At 34.5% G+C, this 27,163-nt stretch overlaps 1 protein-coding gene across 6 annotated transcripts in view; it reads left to right on the top strand.

Moving 5' to 3' along the window:
• PIEZO2 (piezo type mechanosensitive ion channel component 2) overlaps nucleotides 1-27,163 on the top strand; it is a 551,033-nt gene that overhangs the window by 448,742 nt on the left and 75,128 nt on the right. For 5 of the 6 annotated variants that reach the window (XM_056823640.1, XM_007487722.3, XM_056823639.1 and 2 more), the window contains 9 exons: nucleotides 2,773-3,016; nucleotides 6,353-6,449; nucleotides 10,369-10,528; nucleotides 12,346-12,435; nucleotides 14,552-14,673; nucleotides 15,795-15,866; nucleotides 20,409-20,512; nucleotides 24,635-24,749; nucleotides 25,674-25,733. In XM_056823640.1, coding sequence (XP_056679618.1) covers nucleotides 2,773-3,016; nucleotides 6,353-6,449; nucleotides 10,369-10,528; nucleotides 12,346-12,435; nucleotides 14,552-14,673; nucleotides 15,795-15,866; nucleotides 20,409-20,512; nucleotides 24,635-24,749; nucleotides 25,674-25,733 — 1,064 coding nt within the window. Of the gene's footprint in view, nucleotides 1-2,772; nucleotides 3,017-6,352; nucleotides 6,450-10,368; nucleotides 10,529-12,345; nucleotides 12,436-14,551; nucleotides 14,674-15,794; nucleotides 15,867-20,408; nucleotides 20,513-21,867; nucleotides 21,967-24,634; nucleotides 24,750-25,673; nucleotides 25,734-27,163 lie in introns of all 6 variants that reach the window. The other variant, XM_056823644.1, reaches the window with a different exon arrangement.

A 27,163-nucleotide genomic window follows, 5' to 3' on the forward strand; every position in this document is an offset into this window, starting at 1 on the left:
CAAACTGATGCTCATACCCAATAGAAATGTGTATTTGTACAAATAATTACCATAAGTATATACTATAAAATGAAAGCTGCATAAATATTTGTCTTTTTACATTTCTATATTCTCATTTTTCAATGAATAGTACCTAAGAGTTAAAGTCAAAATAGAAAATCATGCATATACTTAGAGCCACAATCCATAACCCCTTCCAAAAAATGCAGTATTTCTCAAATCAACAAGCATTTATTGAGTATTTACTATGGATTAAATACTATGCTGAGCATTAGGGATACAAAAAGGACCCCCAAAAAGTCCATACTGTCATGCTCAAAGTCTAATGGGGAAACATGCAAATAATCATTATATGTACAAAGATATATACTATATCAATGGGAGATAACCTAAAAAGGAAAACCCTCGGAGTGAGGGCCATACTGTAGGAAAGAACTAGTAGGAAAGACTTCTTGGAGGAGACAGGATTTGAGCTGAGTGTTGGAAGGAGGTCAGGGAAGGGAAGGGAAGCTAGGAGGCAGAGATGCAGAAAACATTCAAGGAATAGGGGAGAACCACTGATAAGGCATGGAGTTGGGAAATGGAATTTTGTGATATGTGAAGAGTAGCAAGGATGAAAGTGTCCTTAAATCAAAAACTATAGAATCCATGAAGAATTGTGATGTTTAAGAAATCAGGAAAAGTAGGAAGAGGCCATAATATGAAGGTTATAAAAGCCAAGAGAGAGAATGATTTCATTGATATATGGAACTCGTAGGTGAGATAACCCTGTCTCCCTAGTGACTGATGTTTCCAGCTGCATCATATTACAGATGAATAACTGAAAATTTCCTTCTAAAAACATAATTGGTTATAAGTCACTATTTAAACAATTGGTTTTGCTTTCCTTTCCTGATGCTCTATTGTTCTAGTTTGGTTTATCAACTGCCTTTGGAGTCATCATGTGATCTTTTGAAAGTACCAAACAATTGCTATATCTTGGAAGAAATTTCTTCTCAGAGCAGTAGCAGGTCCACACAGATATTGGGGGCGGGGGGTTAATGGAGGGACTATTTGCCCTCCCCCATTACAAGTGGACATCTCCTTTGAAATTTATGGTCTTGGAGAATTGCTTCAGTCACTGAGTCATTAAATAATTTGCCTAGGGTCATAAAGCCAATAGGAGTTAGAAGTGGACATGAATCCAAGTTTTCCTGTCTTCAAGCTATTTCTCTGTTTTGGTCCGCTTTCATTATTCAGTTGCTTCAGTTATGGCTGACTCTTTTTGACCCTATTTAGAGTTTTCTTGCAAAGATTCTAGAATGATTTGCTGTGTCCTTCTCCAACTCATTTTACAGATGAGGAAACTGAGGCAAACAAGGTTAAATGATTTGACCAGGGTCACACAGATAGTGTCTGAGGCCAGATATGAACTCAGGAAAATGAGTTTTTCTAACTCTGCTACTTCTCAGTAAAATATCAAAGTAGGTTTAAATTCTCTGACCCTACCAATTTTCCAGTACCTGTCTACCAATTCTATGACCTCTCTTGACATCTCCATTCTTCCTTCTCAGCTTGACAGGTCATAAATGCTTTCTTCCTCCAAAGCCCTGCATTTTCACAATCTCCTGTCTTCATTTATGCCAATTGACTGCATTTTCAATGCATGTTTGGTATGGGAATGATAATAGCTTATCCCCATAGCATCTATTTTGGAGTAGGAATTCAAGCCTTTAGCTAAATAGTTGAAGATAAGAATTTCAGGCACATACCAACTCTCTGTCACTTTGTAAAAGCCTAGTCTGATGGAAAAAATAAGAAAAAATATCTGTTTAGGCTCCAGAAGTCAGAGTGGTACCAGGATAGTTTAGACAAATTCCATATGGAGCCAGACATGGAAGACTCTAGCTTCAATTGATCTGAAGAAATTTAATAGATTTTGGGTTAAATATGCCTCTTAATTTCCCCCTATTTCCATTTTTAAAGAGTTCTTTAGAGCCCCTGTGACTCTCCAGAAAATCAGCAGGAGGGAACTGTATGGAAATAGTAGGGCAAACCCACAATTTGCCATGGAAAAAATTTTTTTCACTTTTTCAAAGGGAACTAGACAAAAACCTTCTTTGCCATGCAAAAAAGGAGCTTTTCATTTCAATATTTCAAGCACACGAAGGGGAATAGACATACCCACTGTGATGTTTCAACCACCATTGTCTACAATTAGCCCCTGAAAGAACTTGTGCAGACAATAGAAATATATTATAATCTGATATGTTTATATTATTTATCAAGGAAAACTTAAATCCTTTTAGAAACCTATAAGCAGATAGCAACTAGGTGGCTTCATAGATTGAAAGCCAGGCTTAGAGATGGGAAATAGTCCTGGGTTCAAATCTGGCCTTAGATATTTCCTAGATGTGTGACCCTGGACAAATCACCTAACCCTTACAGCCTAGTCCTTGCCACTCTTCTTCCTTGGAACCAATACACAGTATTGACTCTATGATGGAAGGTAAGAGTTAAAAAAAAGAAACCTACAAGAAAAGTAAAAGTAAAAGCAGTAGCAGAAAACATCAATGTAAACTTCCAGTTCATTATTCATATGAAACATTTGAGTAGCTGAAGTTGCTCAGTTGCACATTTGCTAAAACATCCTAAGAGAGGACAAGAAGGGACTTTTATTGTTTTATGAAGTTTGATGAGGAATTTATTCACAAGAAAAGGCTGAAATGATTTTACTGCTTTGCAGCAGAATTTTGCTGACTCTTCTTTCACTGTCCTGTTTCTGCATTTCAGGTCTTACTTGGACATGTACAAAGTGGTCATCTTTAGCTATCTCTTCTGGTTTGTTCTCACAATCATCTTCATTACTGGAACCACCCGGATCAGCATATTCTGTATGGGTTATTTGGTGGCCTGTTTCTATTTCCTGCTGTTTGGGGGAGATTTGCTACTGAAACCCATCAAAAGCATCCTTCGCTACTGGGACTGGCTGATTGCATACAATGTTTTTGTGATTACAATGAAAAATATACTGTCAGTAAGTGACACTGTTGTAGTTCAGCTCATAACAAACATATATGTGGTTTAAACATAAGAGTAAACAATCCATTTGGTGGTTATTAAAAGCTCCTCGCTGCATCATATTTAGTACTCATCAAAACCTAGATATTGTGGCACTTTGTTCAAATGCTGCCAACTTAGTGTTCCAGTGACCATTTCTCTTACTTGTGTTTTTTCTGTATTAATTAAGAAGATCCTTAATATATTCTTTAAGTAAGCCCAAGATTGTTAAATGCTTGGAAATTCGTTTATAGAAATAAGTTGTGAGTTATTTCTTTTTTAAAAACATTCACAACTAGCACAACAAAGTCTAAAGCTATAAGCATTCATTTTGTAGAAAAGTTATATTTTGCCCATATATATTAGTATTGCCTTATCTTCATGGAAGAGTATTCCTGAGTTTTTGCTGGTGTGATTTGTGGGGTGGGTGGAGGGACATATAAACACTGATCTTACGAAGAGAATTATGAGAGTATTACATTCTTTTTCCTTATTATGTAGTGGAAGCAAGATGAGGCAAGCTTTTAGAAAGCATGGAAGAGTATTCACATATCATCTTTAATATGGAGTGAGGGAGATATAGGAACACTGAAAATAGCTTGATCTCAAATGTAGAATAGCAAACCAGAAGTAAGAATAAAGTATGTTCATCCCTTAGAATAGCTTGATGATTTTATTGATTGATAAATATGCTTCCATGCTCAGACAGGAAAAGAGCTACCCTTAAATTTGAAGATAAATGTATCTCTTGAAGTACTGGAAAAGTACTACTCTCAGATAGAGCCTTTTTTTAGAATATGTAGCTACCATTCAGTTATTTGCCTATCCACAAGCTTAAGGTCTAAAGGTCTTAAGGTCTAAATACTTTTCCAAATAATGACCTTAATGCAAAAATCAACTACTACAAGGGAGCAGCTTATTCACATACCGAATATGGCTGATTAAACATTAGAGGGACAATGATGTAGCGATTGCTGGCTTCTCTTCTGGCTTCCTCTTCTCCAAACTACTTAAGAATAAGCTCACTAGGCAATCTAGCTGTAAAACTTATTTGTTTCTTGGCATGTTTCTTCTTATGTTAATTATGAGATCAAAGTCTGCATAGCTATGGATACTTTCCTGCATAATTTATTCTTTGTATAGAACACAAAACATTAGTTTTATTATTTTATCAAATAATAAAAATAATTATGAAATACATATCAAGCACTTTTACCATGCAAGTTCCTCATTTAATGTAGTTATGTGGATGTGAGAAAAAGGCAATAACTAGCAGGAAAAGTAAGACTGTAGAAAGCCATTGCATTTTAAAGGCACTTAGTGATGTGTTCAGTATGAGGTATTGAATCTAGGAGGAAAGAAAGCACACAACACTCTTACCTAAGTTTCACAGCTGCTTCTAGGAAATCTTGAAAGTAAACACTATAAAGGAAAAGGTACTGAATTTTATTAGTCCTATTAATGGAATATATTTTAATTTTTCCTCATTCAGATTACTGATGGCTCTATAGATGGTGGAATAAGGCCACACAAGACTAAGGACCATTGGCATTTTTGTCTAATTATGTATTACCATGACCACAACTTAACAAAAATTTGTCTCTTGGTGAAAAAACTATTGATAATGAGCCTATTTGTAATTAGCTTGGCATGTCCTTAAACATCAGTATAGATAGTGCTTGAGCCCACACATAATTTAAGTCTTTCAAGTTATAGAAATTTCTGAAATTCATCCTTCACTAGAATATTCTTAATGAACCAGCTCTTCATTACTTCTAAGTTGAAACAACCTACTCTTTTGGAGAAGACAAAATGACTCTCAAGACCCCCTTTGTTTGATTTAGTTCTCCTTCTCTCACCTCTAGTAATCAAGATTCCTCCTACACAAATGACATCTGAGTTGAGGGAAATTCTTCCTTTAAACTAGGAGATCCTTGTTGGGCTAGCACTATTTTAACTACAGTATATAATATCAACTACAAATATAATATAAATCTAGTATGTAGATTTCTAGGGAATGAAATGTATTTGGATATGAGGAAAAATTTCCAAACAGGGATATCCAACATGGATTGGATTGCTTTCTGGGGTTGTGAATTCTTCATTATAAATAATTCTTTAAATAGAAACAAGGTGAGATCTTGTTGTAATGTTATATTGGATTTAGTTATCATGTAACTATTCAACTAAATAATCACTGAAATCCATTTCATTTCTAATATCTAATATGAATTCATTCATCAGCTGTTAGTAGTCTTGGTCTATAGTGAACATTTTAATACGATAAATTTTTTTTATAATTTTAACTTGTTTTTAAAACTTTGAAAATTTAATTTCACAAAGGTACAACATCACCAGAAATGTCTCAACCATTCTAGTGGGATTCAATTAAGCAAATACCTTCTATGTATCTTTTGCAAAGGTGGAACAAGAATTTTTTCCTGTTCTCAGCTTGATATCACAAATTTCAAGGGGACCTCAGAGATCATTTAGTCTAATTAACACCTGGACAAAAATTGCCTCAATAATATATCTTCCAAGACATTCAGTCAAGGTGAACTAACCTACTCTATTGTCTCTAATTCTGCCCATTGAAGACAACAAAACAAGTGCAAGTTTTCTATGTTGAAATGCCTATAAATACTTAAACAAAGCTGTCATGCTTTCACTAGATCTTCTCTAAGATAAATATCCTAATTTATTTCAACTGATCCTTGTATGATATAACTTTTGCTAAATAAATAAAGAGGGAATAATAATGTGAAAAAATATTTGAAAGATAGCATTAGTCTTGACTGTAAAGAGCCATAAAGAAGTTCATTTATAACTAACTTCTTTTTTTACACATTAATGAGTTTATTTTTCCCTGTGGTAATCAATATTTCTTCTCTTTTTCTGAATTATAAAAAAGAGCCTAACCAACTCAGTGGGCTAGGTTTATGGAAGTATATTCTGTTGAGGAAAATGCGTGCCTTGTCTGACATTTCAAATTCCAACTTATCCGATCAACAAGCCCACATAACTTCATTTCTGCAAAGGTAGAATAGATGTTTGAGAATGATAGTTCCTCTTTGGCCTTTCATTTTAATCTATGGAGTTGAGTCTCTTCAGAAAACAGCTATCTCTCTATCTACATCCAATATCCTACTGCAGAGACACTAGAGTGGGAGTATACACCTCAGATTTAGTAACCTATAGTGTGAACCACAGCCAGTTGTGATTGAATTCATTAATATTCTAGGGATCCTGACCAATGAGCACTTGTTACTGGTGTATAAAGTCTGTGTATTTACTTTTCCCATTTGTTTTACAGATTGGAGCTTGCGGTTACATTGAATCCTTGGTTAGAAACAGTTGCTGGTTGATCCAAGCCTTTAGCCTGGCTTGTACAGTCAAAGGCTATAAAATGCGTGAGTATTAAATTATTTTCTGCATGTGGGTTATTGCTACAGTAGGGGAGGTGTAGGAATAATGTTATATTGGTTTATTTGAGAATAGTACTGGCCTAACTTGAAAAATAATTCAAGGCTTCTAATATTTCTTGAGATGGGGCGCCCAGACTGGAAGTGTAGTGATTACTAAGGAACCCAAACCTAATATTTATCAGGAGAGAAATTTTTCCAACCTGGGTTAGTTCACCCCTCTTAGGGAGAAAGTCCTCTACTGCCAAGAATCTCACCATATTGGTGTCAGTCTTAGCACAGAAGGCATCTAAATGAAACAGGAAGAATGTTTATCTGATAGTAGCTCACTGAACATAGACTTTTCTGTTGAGAAATGGTATCACATGATAGCATATATATGAGCTATATCCGGTCACCAACCAGCTCAGGGAAGGGAGAGGAGAAGAAAGGAGGATAATCATTACCTAGTGACTTAAAAGGGGAAAGAATATTTCATATCTAAAGATTTTTTTTTAATTCTGATGAATTATTTTTAACATTATTTTTTATTTGGTCAATTTCAAACATTATTCCTTAGTTACAAAAATCATTTTCTATTCCTCCCTCCCCTCTACACACCCCTCCCATAGCTGACACACAATTCCACTGGGTATTACATGTGTCCTTGATCAGAATCTGTTTCCATATTGTTGGTGTTTGCATTAGGATGTTCATTTAAAGTCTACATCCCCAGACATATCCCCCTTGACCCATGTATTCAAGCAGTTGTTTTTCTTTGGTGTTTCTACTCCCACAGTTTTTCCTCTGAATGTGGATAGTGTTTTTTCTCTTAGATTCCTCCAAGTTGTTCAGGGACATTGCATTGACACTAATGGAGAAATCCATTACATCCTCATTTTCCAATTCATAGTGCAGCTATGAATATTCTTGTACATGTCTTTTCCCTTATTCTCTCTTTGGGGTACAAACCCAGCAGTGCTATGGCTGGATTAAAGGGCAGACAGTCTTTTATCATCCTTTGGGCATAATTCCAAATTGCCCTCCAGAATGATTGGACCAATTCACAACTCCACCAGCAATGAATTAATGTCCCCACTTTGCCACATCCCCTCCAACATTCATTACTTTCAGTTGTTGTCATGTTAGTCAATCTGCTAGGTGTGAGGTGATACCTCAGAGTTGTTTTGATTTGCATCTTTCTGATTATAAGAGATTTAGAACACTTCTCATGTGCTTATTAATGGTTTTGATTTCTTTGACTGAAAATTACCTATTCGTGTCCCTTGCCCATTTATCAATTGGAGAATGGCTTGATTTTTTGTACAATTGGTTTAGCTCTTTGTAAATTTGAGTAATTAGACCTTTGTCAGAGGTTTTTGTTATGAAGATTGTTTCCCACTTTGTTATTTCCCTTCTAATTTTGGTTATATTGGTTTTGTATGTATAAAAACTTTTTAATTTGATGTAACCAAAATTATTGATTTTACATTTTGTGAGTCTTTCTAAGCCTTGCTTGGTTTTAAAGTCTTTCCCTTCCCAAAGGTCTAACATGTATACTATTCTGTGTTCATCTAACTTACTTATGGTTTCCTTCTTTATGTTCAAGTCATTCACCCATTCTGAATTTATCTTAGTGTAGGGTGTGAAGTGTTGATCCACACTGTCTTCCAATTTTCCCAGCAGTTTTTATCAAATACTGGATTTTTGTCCCAAAAGGTGGAATCTTTGGGCTTGTCATACACTGTCTTGCTGAGTTCACTTACCCCAAGTCTATTCCACTGATCCTCCTTTCTGTCTCTTAGCCAGTACCAAACTGTTTTGATGACCACTGCTTTATAGTATAGTTTGAGATCTGGGACTACAAGGCCACCTTCCTTTGCAATTTTTTTCATTATTTCCCCGGATATCCTTGATCTTTTGTTCTTCCAAATGAACTTTGTTATGTTTTTTTTTTTCTAATTCAGTAAAATGGTTTTTTGGATGTTCGATGGGTATGGCACTAAATAAATAGATAAGTTTGGGTAGGGTGGTCATTTTTATTATGTTAGCTCATCCTACCCATGAGCAGTTAGTGTTTTTTCCTATTGCTCAGATCTAGTTTTAGTTATGTGGAAAGTGTTTTGTAGTTGTGTTCATATAGTTCCTGTGTTTGTCTTGGCAGATAGATTCCTAAGTATTTTATATTGTCTAGGGTGATTTTGAATGGAATTTCTCTTTCTAATTCCGGCTGCTGAGCTGTGTTGGAGATATATAGAAATGCTGATGACTTAGGTGGGTTTATTTTGTATACTGCAACTTTGCTAAAGTTGTTGACTATTTCCACTAGCTTTTTAGTTGATTCTCTAGGATTCTTTAAGTAGACCATCATATTATCTGCAATGGTCTCCTCATTGCCAATTTTAATACCTTCAATTCCTTTTTCTTCTTTAATTGCTACTGCTAGTGTTTCAAGTACAATGTTAAATAATAAAGGTGATAATGGGCTTCCTTGTTTCATTCCTGATCTTATTGGAAATGCATCTAGTTTATCCCCATTGCAGATGATGTTGCCTGATGGTTTTAGATAGATGTTGTTTATTATTTTTAGGAAAGACCCTTCTATTCCTATACTTTCAAGTGTTTTCAATAGGAATGAGTGTTGTATTTTGCCAAAGGCTTTTTCTGCATCTATTGAGATAATCATGTGATTTTTGTTGGTTTGCTTGTTGATATGGTCAATTATGTGGATGGTTTTCCTGATATTGAACCATCCTTGCATTCCTGGTATAAATCCTGCTAATATCCTATTTAAGATTTTTGCATCTATGTTCATTAAGGAGATTGGTCTGTAGTTTTCTTTCTCCAGTTTTGATCTGCCTGACTTTGGAATCAGTATCATATTTGTGACATAAAAGGAATTTGGTAGAACTCTCTTTTTGCTTATTATGTCAAATAGTTTTGTATAGTATCGGGAATAGCTGTTCTTTGAATGTTTGATAGAATTCACTTGTGAATCCATCAGGCCCTGAGGATTTTTTCTTAGGGAGTTCTTTGATGACCTTTTCAATTTCTTTTTCTGATATGGGATTATTTAAGAATTCTATTTCTTCTTCTGTTCATCTAGGCAATTTATATATTTTATAAATACTCATCCATATCACCTAGATTGGCATATTTATTGCCATATAATTGGGAAAAATAGTTTTTAACGAGTGCCTTACTTTCCTCTTCATTGGAGGTGACCTCTCCCCTCTCATCTATGATACTGTTAATTTGGTTTTCTTCTTTCCTTTTTTTTTATTAGATTGACCGGTACTTTGTCTGTTTTGTTTAGTTTTTTCAAAATACCAGCTTCTAGTCTTATTTATTAGTTCAATAGTTATATCACTTTTGATTTTTATTAATTTCTCCCTTAATTTTTAGGATCTCTAATTTAGTTTTCTTCTGGGGGATTTTAATTTGTTCGCTTTCATTTTTTGATTTGCATGTTCAATTCATTGATCTCTGCCCTCCCTAATTTGTTAATATATGAACTCAAGGATATAAATTTCCCCCTGAGTACTGCTTTGGCTGCATCCCATAGAGTTTGAAAGGCTGTCTCATCATTGTCATTTTCTTCAATGAAATTATTAATTGTTTCTATGATTTGTTCTCTAAATGATTTTGGAGAATCATATTATTTAATTTACAATTAAATTCCTGATGAATTATTGAGGGACAAGGCATTCATAGGTTATGATTAAAATATATTTGACCTGTTGGTATTAGTTTAAAACTAAGGAAGATAAACATTTGAACCATAGTTTCTGCCTTATAAGAGAAGTTTTCTTTACTTGTTCTGCTGTGATTTCCCTGGTATAACTGAATCTATTGCATAAATATTACCTCAAACCCCCCTTTAGGTTGGTTTATCCTAACACAGACTTTCTTTGTTTTTCTGTCCTAGCTCTTGATCATAAAGATTGTAAATTGCCCAGTGGTGAGGCTGGAATTATCTGGGACAGTATTTGTTTTGCATTCCTTTTGCTACAAAGAAGAGTTTTCATGAGTTATTATTTCCTCCATGTGGTTGCTGACATAAAAGCTTCACAAATCCTGGCATCAAGGTAAAGGTCTATATAAAAGCTAATTCTATTAGAGCTATATCATCTTCTTAGAAATAATAACTGAATCCTTTGGCATTGATGAGACCATCATTTAACAAGCATTCATTAAACACATGTCAGGGATCAAGAGAGAAGAGGGAAAAGACAGAGGTTAAGCAGACACCCACAATTGGTATGTGGGAAGAGGATAACAATCAAGAAAAGAATACTGAAAAAAAGAAGTCAGCTGAATCCTTAAAGCCAAGGGAGAAAGGGTTTTCCCAGAGGAGAGTGCTTGACAGTATTAGAAGCTACAGAGACAGCAAAAAGATTGAGGATGAGGAAAAGACCATTGTATTAAATCATTGAAATAATTTTGGGAAGCTTGGAAAGGACAGTTTCAGTCAAGTGATTGGTTCAGGAGTTAGACTGCAAGGGAATAAAAAGAGAGAGTTAGGTGAAATTGTGGCAATGAATATAGAAAGCCTTTTCTTGGAATTTTGCTATGGAAAGGAGACCAGATATTGAACAATAGCTTGAGAATGCCAAGGTCACGTGAATATATTTTGGTGATGGAGGAGACATACATATAGTAAGAGACTAGTGAAGGGGTGAATGGATAAAAAGATATTGAAGATTAAAGAATGGGATAGAATAATGGAGGGCTCAAACTCCCAGGTAAGATGGAAAGGGATGTGATCAAGAGCCACCACTTACAAGTAGGCTTATCTTTTCACTAGAAATTGGAACCAAGGATATGGAAATAAATAGGGAAGCACATGACATGTGAATTATAAAAGAGGTAACTTTTGATTAATACTAAGTATAGTACTTATTATTATATAATACTATTTAATACATTATACTTCCTACTTGTACTCTTACTAGTTTTCTTTTTTTCCTACATTACTATTTTTGTCTTTTTTCCTTTCTCTACTTTTTTTTTCTTTTTGCTGCTACTATTGGTATTCCTTGTTGCTCAGATCCTTTCCATTCCTCATCTCAATAATTTTTCTCTCTCAACAAGAAGGGGTTGGGATTAAGAAGACAGAAATAGAAAAACCAAAGAGACCCAATTAGGATGCATGGTTCAGGGGTCATTTCTTTGAATACTTTACATTATACACACAGTATACACAAAGTGAATACCTCACTGCTCATTTTACCAGGAGGAGATATTTCCGGTTTTGTCTTACCTACCACCCCTTCCTTCAGGGCTTTGTTTTAAGCATAAGATCACTGATTTAGTGTTGTAAAAGAACCTTAGAGGTCATCAAGTTCAACTCCCTCAATGGGCATGAAGGCAGGAAAAACTGAGTTCAAATCTGATCTCAGACACTAGCTGTGGTTACCTTGGGTGAGTCATTGAACCTCTAGATGCCCCAATTTTGCCAACTGCAAAGTGGAGATGATAATTGTACCTACTTCACAAGGTTGCTATGAGGATCAAATGAGATAATATGTGTAAAGTGCTTGGCACAGTGTCTATAATATAGTATGAACTAAATAAATGTTCTTTGAAGTTGTAAGCAGACTACTGACAATAGGTTGTGCCCCATTTAGTCACACAATCAAAAAAATTTATAACATGTTTACTATTTGCTAAGCACTGGGGATAAAAATAAATCTACATATAAATACATACTGTCTTCTCTCAACCCAGTAGAACATTTTTAGTAAATTGTTAGAAAACATATAGAATTTGCCAAGAAACTCTAAGGCTTCATTTTTAGACTCATTTCCCCTCTATCCTTAATGTCTTCTAATTCTTGATTTTTCTTTTTGTGAATTCCAATCAGTTTCTAATTTATTTGTTTTGCTTCTGAATTCTCATGCAGAGGTGCTGAACTTTTCCAAGCTACAATTGTAAAGGCTGTAAAAGCAAGAATGGAGGAAGAGAAAAAATCAATGGACCAGCTCAAGAGACAGTATGGATGCTTTGTTTCGCTTTTCTTTTCTTTTGTTTCCCCTTATTTTCTAGTTCTGAAGATGTGGGAGCAAACCAGGTAAAGAAAAGGGAGGTCAGGCTGCCCCCAGAGTAACTAGAGCTCAAACTCTAAATATCCCAGTCAAATGAACTTTGACACTTTCCATGAAACTTTCCAGGGAATTAGAAGTTCCATGATTGTTGTCAAGGCATAGCTAATCCTATACTGCTCCTAATCTGGTGGTGAAGAGAACTGAAAAGGCAGAATGATCTGAAAATATAAGAACTGGAAAAGGTACTACAAATCATATGGTACAAACCTCTTCACTTTAAAGCCAAGCATTCAGATCCTTAGAAAGGCTAGGTGACTCATGTAAGGTCACTATAGGATAAGATAAGAGATTAACTGACTACTCAGTGGGGTTGTGAATTTTGTGTTCTGAAGAACCCCCTTTTATGTCTTTTATGGGGAGACTTTTTAGAAGTATAATTATTAAGAAATTATATGATTTGATATTAAAAGTCTAAAGCCTGGATGGCAAAAAAAGATTCTTCTTCATAAATTTTTCCAGTCAGACATTTAAGGATCACCAGGAAAATGTTCAAGGATCAACTGGACTAGTTCTTAAATAAGACCTTTCTAATAAAGGGCTTTTTCTACTCTCACTTTATCTCCTAGGCAAAAAGTATTTCCCCCAATCAAACTTTTTTTTAACATAACATGACAGATCATTCCATAAAAAACAACTGTTTTGAGCCTAGGTCCAACAAAATGATAAAGCACTATAATATAAAGGGGAAATCATTAGAGTTATTATTATTTGCTGCTGCTGTTACCATTACTTCTTTATAGCTGATTTTCATGTTTCAAATTAGGACCAAATTATTTCAAAGCATGCCATTGATCTTACAAATGAACGATGTTGACATCACTCCTCTAAGTTAGGAAAAAAAAACAACATATCACGCCTTTTCATTTGTCATTGAGATTCTCCATACCAGTTTCTCAACCTGTTTTCAGAATCTGGAGGCTGATTAACATTTATGGTTTTTAATTCCACTATGCCCCTACATTGATGAACAAGTGCTGATGTGCACTGGTAGTGTTCTCATGGAAAGTTCTCTCTACCAATGAAATCGCAAGTCAAGGCTCTTCAAAACTGATATGATGTAAGGGGAAGCTAGGTAGTTCGGTGGATTGCAAATCAGGCCCACAGATGGGAAGTCATGGGTTCAAATCTGACCTCAGACATTTCCTTAGCTGGATGACCCTGGGTAAGTTACTTAATCCCCATTGCCTAGTCCATACCATTCTTCTGCCTTGGAACCAATACACAGTATTGATTCCAAGACTGAAGGTAAGGGCTTAAAAAAAACTGATAGGAAATAATAATGATCTCATATGTAAAGTGTTTTGAAAAATTAAAGCATAATATAAATATCATGTATTATTTTATTTTTATCTAATTTATTTTAATAGACTTCATGTCAGATAAATTTCAGATAGAAATGATCCTTTATTGTTTTCTCCATTTCATTGATGAAGAGACACTGATTGACTTAATTCCAGCCTTTTATCTATCCACTATGCCACACCACAATAATTTGGACATAACTGGGGATGAAGTGTTTAGTTTGAGACATTATTAGTATTACTTTACTGTTACATATTAGCATCATCATCATTTAGAACTCCTATAAGTAGGCAATTAATTTCAAAGGTTCCTTAAGTCAACCAAGTGGCTCAGTGCATAGGTGCCAGGTCTGTAGTCTGGAGTATTCATTTTCCTAAGTTCAAATTCAGCCTCACTATGTGACCCTGACCACATCACTTAACCTTATTTGCCTCAGTTTCTCCATCTGTAAAATGCTGGAGAAGAAAGTGGCAAACCACTCCAGTATCTTTGCCAAGAAAGCCCCACATGAGCTCACAAAGAGTAGGACATAACAGAAACAACTGAACAAGAGGGTTCCTTCTGACTTGACTGAAACACCCATAGTATTGAAAAGCTCATTGGTGACTTTTACTGTATTCAGAAACATCACTATCTAAATCAAAGACAATAAACTTATGGAAATCTAAGGATTATATCGTGACTAATATTTCCTTTTATTAGAATGGACCGCATCAAAGCTCGGCAACAGAAATACAAAAAGGGGAAAGAGAGAATGCTGAGTTTGACCCAAGAGTCAGGTGAAGGACAAAGTCTTCAAAGAGTCTCTGAAGAGGATGACGAAAGTATGTTGAACAATTTTCTTGACATTCAGTTACTTTGAAGTTGAATCACATACACTTATAGAAGTTAGTTAAATTAAAAAAAAGGTTTCTCTCAGTCCTAACATTGACAATATGCTTATTTCAGTGCAAGTTTTAGCCTTTTATATGAATTGGAAAAGTCATGATGTTTTATAGGTGTTCTATGAAGTTCATTCTATAAAGCTTTAACAAAGTACTAACTTTAAACTATTCATTAGATCCTCTAGGTCAGACCAAAATCTAGCTGCTTCTTGACTCAAGAGTCAGTATGCTTTGAGGAAGACATACAACATTTTAGCTTAATTAGAACTTTAGGAGGAAAAGGAATTAAATCACAGAGAACTCATTGCTTTTGAAGAGAAGTAATAATATAGTCTTTTTTTGGAGTTTCCTCTGGTTGCTGCAAACTCTCTAAAATAAAAGGAAAATGTACATGCCTTGCATAGTCACCACATGCCAGAATCAAAACTGTGAATTTCTGGTGTTTTCAGTATTAATCTTGAAAAAATCTATCATTGTAGCTAACTTGATTACAGTTTAAAAAGTAATTTTGTAGAACTTTTCTTTTGGCATGCTTTTCAACTGGGGAGGGATTGAAGTGAAAAAAAATTTTAGCATTTGTTATCTAGATTATAGTTTCCATTAATCACCAATAAATTCGTATTTTCTAACCATATACTACCAATATCTATTGTAAGTAAGCTGCCTAGCTTTTAGAACAGAGGATATTTTAACAAATTGGCATGCCTTTATCTCTTTAAATCTTATTTATTTTGTTTTAGTTATATTGAAGATTCGTTGGTATATAACATACAGTAAAATTATGATCCCTTCATTTTACTTCTTTTTAAATGTACTAGCTTGCAAAGGAATGGTTGAAAATCTAGAACATTTTAAAACAAATACTAGCCAATTCCTTGTAGGACTCAGCTGTATTCCCTGATACTTGAACACTTTTCAGTCTGTTAAATTTCCTTTTCCTGACCTTTTAATATGCTTTTAAAGTTTAGCTAGATTTGACAATAATGAGTTGTTAAATCATGGTGTTCAAAGCTTGTTTTCTCATTTTGTAAGAATTAATGTCTGGACATATTTTATTTTAGGAGAAGCAGACAAACAGAAAGCCAAGGGCAAAAAAAAGCAGTGGTGGCGGCCTTGGGTTGATCATGCTTCCAGTAGGTTTTCTCGATCCTCTTACAATTTCACCGATTTTAACCCTTATATCCTTGACCAGAATTCGGGCATTCCCATGACCTGTTTGTTCCATGCATGGTTTAATCATTGTGACTTGATAGGAGGTCTGGGTGTAGAAACTTGCAATTGTAAAAGCATTTATGTACAGGAAACTTAGATAGGTACGGGATACACCATGGTCATGTACAGTACCTACTAGAGAGAGCTAAAGCTAAACAAACCAATCCTTGAACACAATTATGGATTATTAAGAGAAGGAAAAATGTCTCTTATCCAATTCTGAGATCCATTGTATGACAAAGCTCATTTCATTATATACCTGTGACAGCTAAATTTGGAAATGAACTTATGTCAAAAATGATCTCTGACATCAAGCAGATATTTTCAAATATTTCATGACCCTTTTTATAAGACACTAATATGTTATAACAATGAGTATCTTCCTCACTAATCAAACCCAGAGCTTTGATTTTATTGGTATTTGAGATTTTATAGCAAATATCTAAGTGTGAAAGTAGAAGAGGAATGCAATGTGTTTTACTTCTTCCCATTTTCTTCTCTCCATTCTCAAGCCTCAAAAAGTCCAAATTCCATTCTGGGCATTTATGATGTCCTCTTAATAGTTTATTGCTCCATTTTGATACCCTGGAACCAGGAATCAGACTGAAAAGCAGAATTCGAAAGTCACACAGAATGTAAAAAACATCACCATCATAAATATGACATTAAAAAGAAATTCATCTATTGAATACATTGTTTTCAACTGATGCTATTTACCATTTGAATGCATCACAAAAATGGAATAATACAACCATTTCTATCTAGGATTTATTCAATCCATCAGGATGATGAGTTTCTCCAAATAACTATGTGACTTGGCTGTGCTGCCAGGACTGAAACTGACTGGAATAAAAAGCTGAAATGATCTGATTTAGCAGGACCCATTTCTAAAGCTGCATCACTATGCAGAAAGGACAGAAAGGACTTGGTTACTCAGCTTGTATAAGATTGACAAACCCTGCCAAACTGGGCTTAAGTTTAATTGAATTGAATAAGAATGCCAAAATCTGGAGTCCATCTGTCTCTCATTTGGCATATACAATTATCCTTAGCCTCTCTTACCTATGACATAATTTCCTAGAACCAACCAGGTATATTTTCTGGTACATTTTCAACAAATTAAGCCACATTTCAGAGCATCATGTTGGCCAAGTTTACAAAGCTTTAATTTCAACATTCTTTAAGAAAATCTAATGCTTTTTGACAAATTCATTCAATCCTCTGGACAAAGTAAAGTTGCAATCCCTATGCAGTCCCCATCTATTGTACATTCTGTGTGATCATGTTATTTCTTCACTGAAACATATTTATGTCAATCCCTTAAGGTACACTGTATGTCCATTCCTATCAAGTCACAAGTAAACTGTGCCTATCTTTCTGTTTCTAAAGGGCATATTGCTACTTTAGAGAGACTTATCCTTTTTCAAAAAGATTTCTCTTGTCAATCATACTATCTTGTCTCCTGAGGTAAAGTTTCATGCCATTTTAATGTGGTACTGTTGCTTTTTTTTATTTAAAAATGGTGTTTTGGAAGGAATTGGATAAGGTCTTTGTTAATCATCATACTAGTTGTTAGTAAAATAAAGAATTTCCAGTATAAAGGTTATTATTGACTTTGGGTTTTCTGATTCATTTCACCCTCATTATATCATGTTCTTGGACACTAGTCTCAAACCAAATGTGCATCGTTACAATACCTTATGGTGCAATAATGCAGAAAATTGTGTGATTCATAGTTTGGAACCAGATGCAAACTGTAATTTTAAAAGCTCTCTGCCAAGTATTTTTCCTCTTAGTGTCTGCCAAAATACATCAGTAGCATCTTTCTGAGAAAAAGACAAAGGACTAGCATGAGATAGGTGTTGGGACTGTCCTCTTTGGAACGTGCATTTTTGAGATCCACTGTCATGATATATTTGGTTATTGGACTTACCAGCACAATTTTATAGGTATTCAGCATGCATGCTTCTGATATAGCAATGTAGAACTGTGAGATTTAGTAATACAAATCAGGAGAATACTATTATCCTATTAATAACATAATAAATAGAAATTTATAGAAAATAAAAAATAGAAATTATTGAAGCTCTTAATCCAGGCCTTTGGGTTGCTCAGATGTTCCCAGTTCCATATCTATGTATACACATAAGGTTGCATTATTGTTGTTCAATCATACCTTTCCTTTTAGTATTTCATATCTCCATATCATTTATATCCTTCATATGGCATTTACCAGTAAACTCTGCCTGGCGTTGTTAAATTCTTGAATTTTTAAATAGAATTTTTAAGTGCCAAGTTTGTGGAGATGTGAATAGTAGGGCTGTAAGGGACTCATTCAGGTAATCTTATAACCTCTGTAGCCATGACAGAAGCACCCTACATACATTAGAGGGAGGATCTATCTGAAATGTGAAGCTAGAAATCTCATATATTAATAGAAATCGAGACATAAAAGGGACCTTAAAGATACTTTAATCAAAACTCCATTATTTTATGTAACATGAAATATGTATGTATATATAAATGCATATAAATATATATTAATAGTATTTTTGTTCTTAAAAATAAATATCACCAAAGAAATAAGTGACTTTTATATTTCAATTGGTTTTTAGTCTAGTGGCAATTTTGGAAGACTGTATAAGACTGATTTTTATTGTTGGGTGGTGAGAGAAGTTTGTGATAATGCTACATGTAATTCACAAAAATCAATGAAATTTATAAAAATCATCTCTGATAAAATGTTCCCCTGCTGAGTGTAATGCAAACAACTTTCTTCTAAAATATATCAAAATTCCCTGATCATTTATGCAACGGATTTCAAAAGACATTTTAGGAGGTATGATTGAATAAAAATTTAAGCTGTTGTTTATTTCACAGCCTATAATGAGGGTAAAATGTTGACTTGCATATTACTCTGAATTTTTCCCAACTTTACATATGACATATACCCTATGTAACTCTTCTTGTGAATCTCTAAGTTTACACGAAGGCATAATTTTAAAGGTCTTCCCCACTGTCAAACGTAATGCTGTGACTTTGGTTTATTCTCGCTTATTATTGTCTTCTGTTTGGTTTTGTTTATTTCCCTTTTCTGGCCTGGGCCTGTTGCCCTGGGCCTGTTACCTTACTCAAAACTAAAAATAAATGCTTCTGTTCAAGGATATAAGGCCCAGTTCATTCACTCTGCATCTTCATGAATGGAGGCTTCAGATTCTATCTGAAACCATGGGCAAAATTATTTTTATTTATGACCTTGTTTAGTGATGTTTAAACAATTCATTTTAAACAAGCCAAGGTTTTCCATTACCTCATCTTTGTAAGTCTAAAAAATGAATTAACAAATGATATCACATTGCGTAACATGAAAGACACCCCAGCACTTGAAAGCCTAAATAAAGACCAAAAACCATAGGATATTTTGTGTATAATGATGGTACAGTTTGTGTAACATCAGAAAGTTCTATGCTGGGCTTCGTCTCTCTGATCAGATGAAACAAGAACATATTCCTCTTAAAATGGAAAAAAAATGAAATTGATCAATTTCCTCTAAAATATTTGGATTGACCTTGCAACTTTCTCTGCGACAAACTCCTAACACAGACTGTGTTTACATGCAAGAGTAAAGAATAGACTATAGCAGGGCAAACACCTTCCTTGCTCTTTTTGCAATAGATCATAGCGATCACTGTGGATCTCTGCATGATAAGACAGAGTTCTAAGATTCTACACCCCCTCCAAAGAATATAAGTGGCGAGCCATGCAGATCCCGCTTGCCATGCTACAGTCTCTTCAACTGGCTGCGTGTAGAAACAGGCATTGTGTTTCATTTTTCTCCTGAACTGCCCATTTCCTCCTCATGGCAATGTGGGTTAAAAACAACCAACCTCTAATCCTCCATTGTTGCCAACTTGTCATGTCCAATGTGTTCCATGTGCAGAAGCCAGGTCTACACAGCAAGAGGTGAAGTGGAAGGTTTCAAATGCCATTTGAGCTCTCAATTATCTGAATTATCTCTGAATTATCGGCTCTCTGTCCATCCAATATTTGTGAGATAATTGCAAATCCTCCACTTCACTTTGGCCTTATCTATACGACCAAAATAACAAAATCGTGCCACATCGATGAGTTATTTTGATCATCATAATGATCGAATTGGATTGCTGCACAGTTGATCTGATTGATTGGTGCAGTCTAGGAAGAAGGTTGAAAATACCAGATTGACTATGCTTTGGCCAATTCGGTTCAGTGGTATAGACAAGGCCTTTGTGCTTTAACCTAGTCATAGTGGCACTAAGTAAAATTAGCCTGATAGTGAGTTCTGTTCACTTGTTTTTTCTTCCTCTATCCTACTGACTCCTTTGTTGACTGTATGTTGGTATATCTTTGTGTGTCATTCAGAAAAGAGCCTCAAATGTTCCTTATGTTTTTCAAGAAATAAGTAAAGATTTTGTTTTGCTTAGTGGTCAGGAGTGGAGATTATTATTTGTTTGAGACGGATAGTGAAGAGGAAGAAGAGGAGGAGGAAAAAAAAGAAGAAGAACCACCAAGAAAGTCAGCATTCCAGGTAAATGTGGGCTGCAGTAAATAAACAGTATATATTATTAAAATAATATAATAAACAATAATAAAATTTAAAATTAAAAGATAAATAAATTATATATGTATATATATAGATATATACACACACACAGAGGGAGAGAGGGAGAGAGAAACCATATGGTTTCTAAGTTGAAAGAGCTGTTTTAATTGACCAAGCTTGATTGTAGCTTTTCTAGTCCTGACCATGTTTATGATAGTGCCTAGAAATACATAATCTGTGTCTGGAATTGTTTGTTATACATGAAAGTTAGTCTGCTTAATGGTAATGCTCTTTCTTTTAGTAGTGTTAGAATTGCTTAGATGCAGGAATATTGTAGGGAACCAGTTTTAATTTACTTGCTTCAGAAGATTTTCATTGGTTGTTATATTTCTGTGAATGCACTTGTTGATAAAGGCATGTACGATAGATATCTCTTTGGGATTTCTTTAGACAACTTGAAGTCCTGTTCTGATACTTGCAAGAATTGATCATGATGACCAACAAGTCCATAACCATGTGGACATCAAGCAAAGGATCACTTTAAACTTGTCATTTTCAAAATGTTTATTTTTCGATGTATTAACTGAAGCTACTAATGATCACCAATGAAAACAGTTGAGGATATCTTTATTATTCTGCTATGTTACATTTTCCTTTTTAAAGTTTGTTGATGAGGCTGCTAGATTTTATAAGTATAATCATAAGAATTTAATATAGCTTATTTTGTGAGTTAGGAACACCATTTTGACATGCCACTTTTAATAACCTTTGTCATTTTACTGGCCCTGCAGTGGGTCATATAATGTGTGATTGGAGAAGTATGCCTACATAAAGGGTACTGTAAATCTGATGACTACACCGTTATAGGCACCTAGGCTCTTTACCTATCTTCATAAAAAAGAAAGTCAAAGAGCTGCATTCTAAGTAGTCATGTGTATGCTTCTTTTAGCTTCCAATGTCTTACCAAAAAAAAAACCCATATTGTCTCTTTGTGCATGCATGGATAGCTGTTGCTCTAAATACTAATGATTTATTTTTGTTTATTTTTATTCTAACATGATTTCTAACCATTACCTTTCATATAGCTATGGAGAAAAATAAATGGATCACCTTGACTATTTTTCATGGATTATAGGCATAACATAGAGCATTACTTTTTATTCCTAACTTTTTATAAATTGAACACATGCCTGCTGACATGGGTTCTTATCCAACCTTTCATCACTTTTCCCCAAAGTTAACATAATATGAAAGATAAAATAATTTGGGAGTTTTGTATTAGAGTACTGATTTTGGTTTTTTTTTCCTACTAATTATTTTTGCTTTGTCCTTCTTTGTAGAGAGCTATTGGGAAGTTTGCATCAGCCATTTTAGCCTTGCCAAAGTCTGTCATTAAACTTCCTAAAACTATTCTTCAGTATTTAATCAGAGCTGCAAAGGTATTTTGATGTTTCCCTGACATGTAGTAATGCCCTCCTCTCTTTAGCAATTTAGTCAAACATATCCCATTGCCCTGTATCTGCATTTTCCCTTCTCTATAAGCAATGAACTTTCATTAACATTGAAAATTATTTGGCGCACTAACTTTCCTTAAATGAGCTCTCTCAAGTGATTTATGTATCATCCACCTTTCTTGTTTTCATGCCAAAACTGTAGACCATCTAAAAAATAGAAAGAGAAAAAGCAGATACTGGTATCTTTCTAGCCTTTTGATAATACTGCATAAGCCACATCTGGCTTTTAGAAGGGCCACATCTGGCTGCATGCATCAGTTACAAGGCATAGAAAGTATGATCATCTTTCTCAGAAGCTGGTAAAACTCTAGACTGTGCTATTAAAGGACAAATTTTGCCTCGATCTTCTTTTCTAGCTCAGTAATCTCTTGATCTCTGTATTCATGAGTCAGGTTTCATTTTCCCTTTACTTTCCCTGAACTCATCATGACTTCTCTAAAAGACTATAGACTTCATGTGGTACTTCCAATCCCCCATTCATTAGGTTTAGTGAGACTGCTTTTCAGTGAGCATTAATAACTGATTGGTACATCCTGAGCACAAATGTAAGCTAGATCACCTGTCTGGCCCATTGTAAATACCCATTCTTCTGTAATTCCCTTTGACTTCCCTTTGAGAACAGAGTCTGGTGATATAAGACTTTACTTCTAGGAGTTCCGTATCTCTAGGATTGAGATCTGATTTGAATGTAATAATCTCTTACAGTTGTGATATGATGCTGATTTGGGGACTTTAATATTTAAAGTAGTTACTTTGGTAGAATTTTTGTTGTTGTTTTTCCCCTCACTTTATTTTATTAATCTCTTATACCAATAATAAAATGGGTAAAAAGCAACCAATCAGCAACTATTAAGTGCCTGCTTCATGCCAAGCACTATGCAAAGTGCTAGTAAACAAATACAATGAATGAAAGGATCCCTACTCACAAAAAGCATGAATTCTAACAAGTCATCTTTCACTTCATCTTATTTCTTAGTATCTTCTTACCTATTTAAAGCCTCCATTTTTCTTAAATTGAAGACCCCAGGTTGTACACATGGAAATTTAGTTCCCTACTTTACTAATTCCTAGGTCTAAAGGGATGTGAACTAATTTACTTAAATTGAAAGAAATTTATACCTATCTATCCATATTTCCTTACTGAAACCTTGCCCTTTAAACCAAAGTTTAACTTTTCATTAAAAAGAAAAGTTTTAGAAAAGAATATCTTTTTGTCTCTTAGGTTTTTCATTTGAAATGAAAACAAGGATTATACTCATTCCCTGGCCCCAAGACTCAAATTTCTACAACTGAAAAAATAATACAAGAAACATTTCTCCTTAATAAAATGAGTCCCCACATTTATATTCCTGAAGTAGCTAGGCTCTCTCTCTACACCTGAATCCACAATTTAAAATGTTTCCCTATGCTATAATTAATTAAAACAATGATAGCTATCATTTATATAATTTTAAGATTTGCTAAGCATTTTATGTAGCTTATCTAATTTGATCCTTAAAAGAAAATTGTTTGATTCATTAAGCACTTCGAAAATAATAGATCTAAAAAAGCAACCACGAACCAAACTTTATTTTTTTTTCTTCTGTAATCCAGCTTCCCTGAGACCCAGGTGTATCCATGGGTGCATGAGGGCATGCTTACTTGGCTTATGATAGGTTGATGTCTATGGGGACTGGGTCTTCCTTCTGCATGAGTGTGTGGCATCACTAGATACCTCTCAAGATCTGCTGAGTCTTGGTATCATCCATATTATGATGTTAGTTGTAACTATTTTCAGCCCTTAAATGAAAATCATTAAAAGCAAACAAAAGCACTGACTTTTGTTTCAGACTGTCTTGAAATAACTTATTAACCTTTTTAGCTCCTAGTTCACACCAGCTTGGTGATATTTGTCAAAAAGTTGTTATATATGCTTGTGTATGCTTACATATATATGTAAGCATTTGTATATATACATTTATATATATTTGTATATATACAAATACATATATATTTGCATATATGTCAGTACAAAAACATTCATAATTATATATAACATTATTTTACTCTAACAAAGACATCTCTCAAATTGTTGTAATTTAATTGTAATGTAAATTAATTGATTTATATTGAACCAATGTTTCCAAAGTAAATGGAAGTATTGGCGATACTTCATTTATATGAGGTTTGTTGTCTTTTTTATGGAGAAATAAATGACAGAAGAGCAATCACTAGTCAGCTTGTAGCATTTTGTCTCATTGCAAAATAGATGGGGCAGAAATAATCTTATAACAAATGGGCACCTTGGTGATGGTCAAGGCGCATGGGAGAGTGGTGGCATGTACCCTATGTTCACTGCATGCATTTCTGTGGGTTCTTATGAAACTTATTCTTCCTTCAGCTGTTTTCATATTTGGTTTTAAGCTGATGAAAATGGTACAGGCAAACTTAGAAGGCCTGATGGAGGAAGGGCTACTGAGTTGTGTTTGGGATTGGAAACGTGCTCATGTCTGCCAATGCAAGTAAATGTGTCCCTGTTGGTATTCCTAGGGATGGAACTGTTTACTTTAACCTTATTAAAAATCTGTAAAAAGAATGACATTGTTCCCTCTAGTTTGTATATCAGGCCTGGATTACTGATCCTAAAACAGCTCTCCGACAGAGAAGAAAGGAGAAAAAAAGGTCTGCAAGAGAAGAGCAAAAACGGAGGAGGAAAGGATCTGGGGAGGGTGTGTATGACTCTATATTCCCCATAGAAATTAATGGTCCTGCTTCTGCCATTGTAAAACATGAAGATTTATCTGAAGACATTAAGGTTAAGAGAAATGAAAGTTTAACGTCCTACTCCAGGCTCAAAGCTCCTTCGTTGTGCACTTAGGAGGAACTTAAAAGGAATCAGTTAGTAACTGGTTTGAACTCAAAATCAACTCTTCCTATTATTTCCTCTATTGTTCTTCCTAGTATCTCTCCCAAGGCTTGATACAATATGATCCTTGATCATATTCTCTAGTGTCATTATCAGATTTATTAGACTCAGCTTTGAATGCCTCCATATTAAGTGCTATGTGAAAGTAAAGATCAGAAATAGCTCCTATTCTCTAGAAACTCATGCTCATGAGTGTAAAAAATAGCACAGACAGAATTTAATGGAGTTTCTTCCCTAATGTATGGGTTATGAGCAGATATTTACAAAAAGGAAATTATACCCTGATAACAATAATGATTAAAATTCTAAGAAATTATAATAAGAGGCAAAGGAAATGAATTATGTCAAAGAATATCCATTTTTCAAATATAGTCTTAAAATAATTTAATAGAAGAGAAAAAAAGGCAGTTTATGAAAACAATCAAAAACAATCCGTTCTTTCCTTCCATAAGCATTTATTTAGTACCTTGTACAAGGCATTATGCTAAGGACTGTGTGAAATACAAAAGGAATTAGACACAACATCTTTAACTTCAAAGTGTGAATGATTATTTTAGGGTGATGGAATCAAGGAGAATTTGAACCCTGAAGGGTTTTTGAGATTTCTTGGAATTATTGACTCATAGTATCACCTCAATTTAATGTTGAAATCAGCTTTAATGTAGATGAAAAGGATTTTGTCTAATTTAAAATATTAACTCCTCTTTATGTAATATCAATTTGGCAGGGCCTGTGGAATGGGAAGACCGAGAAGATGAGCCAATAAAAAAGAAATCTGATGGACCAGGTAATTCAATGAAGCCAAAAATAACTCTTAAATACAGGCCAGGGGGATGCATCTTCCACCATCACTATTGGTCAGGTTATATGATGACGTATAAAATTTTTATTGAATCTTGCCTCTAGAATAATTACTAACAGTCGTCCCTTGGATGGCCATACTATAAATTATTATAAATTCCTAGAAGTAGAACTTAACTTGGCCATTATATTACTGGACCAAAAATATGGTTGCAGATGGCTCAGTTTTCTGAGGTTTATCAGAAAATTCCCAAAGGAAGAAGATTCTGAAGGAGCTGCATCATGATGCAAATCCTAATTATATGACCAATTTTTAAAAAAAGGAATAAAGAAAAAGGGAGGAGTAGGCCAGTAGATGAGTGTGAAATAGAACTACTTCCCACTGTAGGAAAAGAACATCACTGTTCATGTGAAATAACTACACATAACTATTAAATTGTTATTGTCTATATTTTCACAATTATAAAAAAAACAACAAAAATAGTTTGGAGCAATCTACAAGTTTCCATTTCTTTTCTTAGATGAGATATACACAAACTCTGAAATGTGAGTGATATCTTCTGGCTCTAGATGAAACTATCTGCTCTCCAAAAAAAAAAAAAGTATTATTGTGTTGTTTGGCACCAGGCTTCATTGGGACTCTATTATAGATGGATTATACTATACAATGACAATGATAAACTTCTAAATTATATTCTTTGGATGCTTTTAGAAATAAGAGTGTAAAATCCATCACAATATATTACTTTATGAAACAATATTGAATGTACTACCAGTCATAACATGTCTCATAAAATGTAGCTTCAACACTTTAATGAATTTCTAGTCTCATCAATTTTGGGATTTCTTCCACTCCTCATCATCTAATGTGATCCTCATTCATATTTATTCTGGTTCAGGCCCAGCTCAAGCTACTCCAATAAATCAGGCTTAGGGTTAAAATGAAGAAACATAAAATGCAAAAGAACAATAAAAAACAACAATAACAAAGAAATACAGATTTTCCTAAAAACAAAAAATAAGATGGATCCAATCCCAAAGGTTGAAAGAGACTAATTCTGATAGAAGGATATTCTAGTCTGCATTAGCAACTGGCCATGCCCAATCAATCAGAAAGATGTTTCCAAAGAGCAACAGGACATCTAAAACCTCCTTCATCAGTTCTTAGTCTAATGAGGACAAAGACCAGGTCTTAGTCTTTTTATGCCATAGGTGCCAAAAAAAGACAAATTAGTGATGATCCTAAGATTTAGCTCCCTTCCCCCTTAGAGGGAAACAAAACCCAGCTCATAGTTATAAAAAAGCTTCTGCTCCTACCTCAGGAACATAATTTCCTCTGGGACCCTTTGATCATAGAGCAAGAGCTAGAAGGAACCTCAGAAGCCCTAAAGTCCCACTCCCTCATTTTACAAATGA

Source organism: Monodelphis domestica, chromosome 3 (assembly GCF_027887165.1).
Source record: "Monodelphis domestica isolate mMonDom1 chromosome 3, mMonDom1.pri, whole genome shotgun sequence".
NCBI lineage: Eukaryota > Metazoa > Chordata > Mammalia > Didelphimorphia > Didelphidae > Monodelphis > Monodelphis domestica.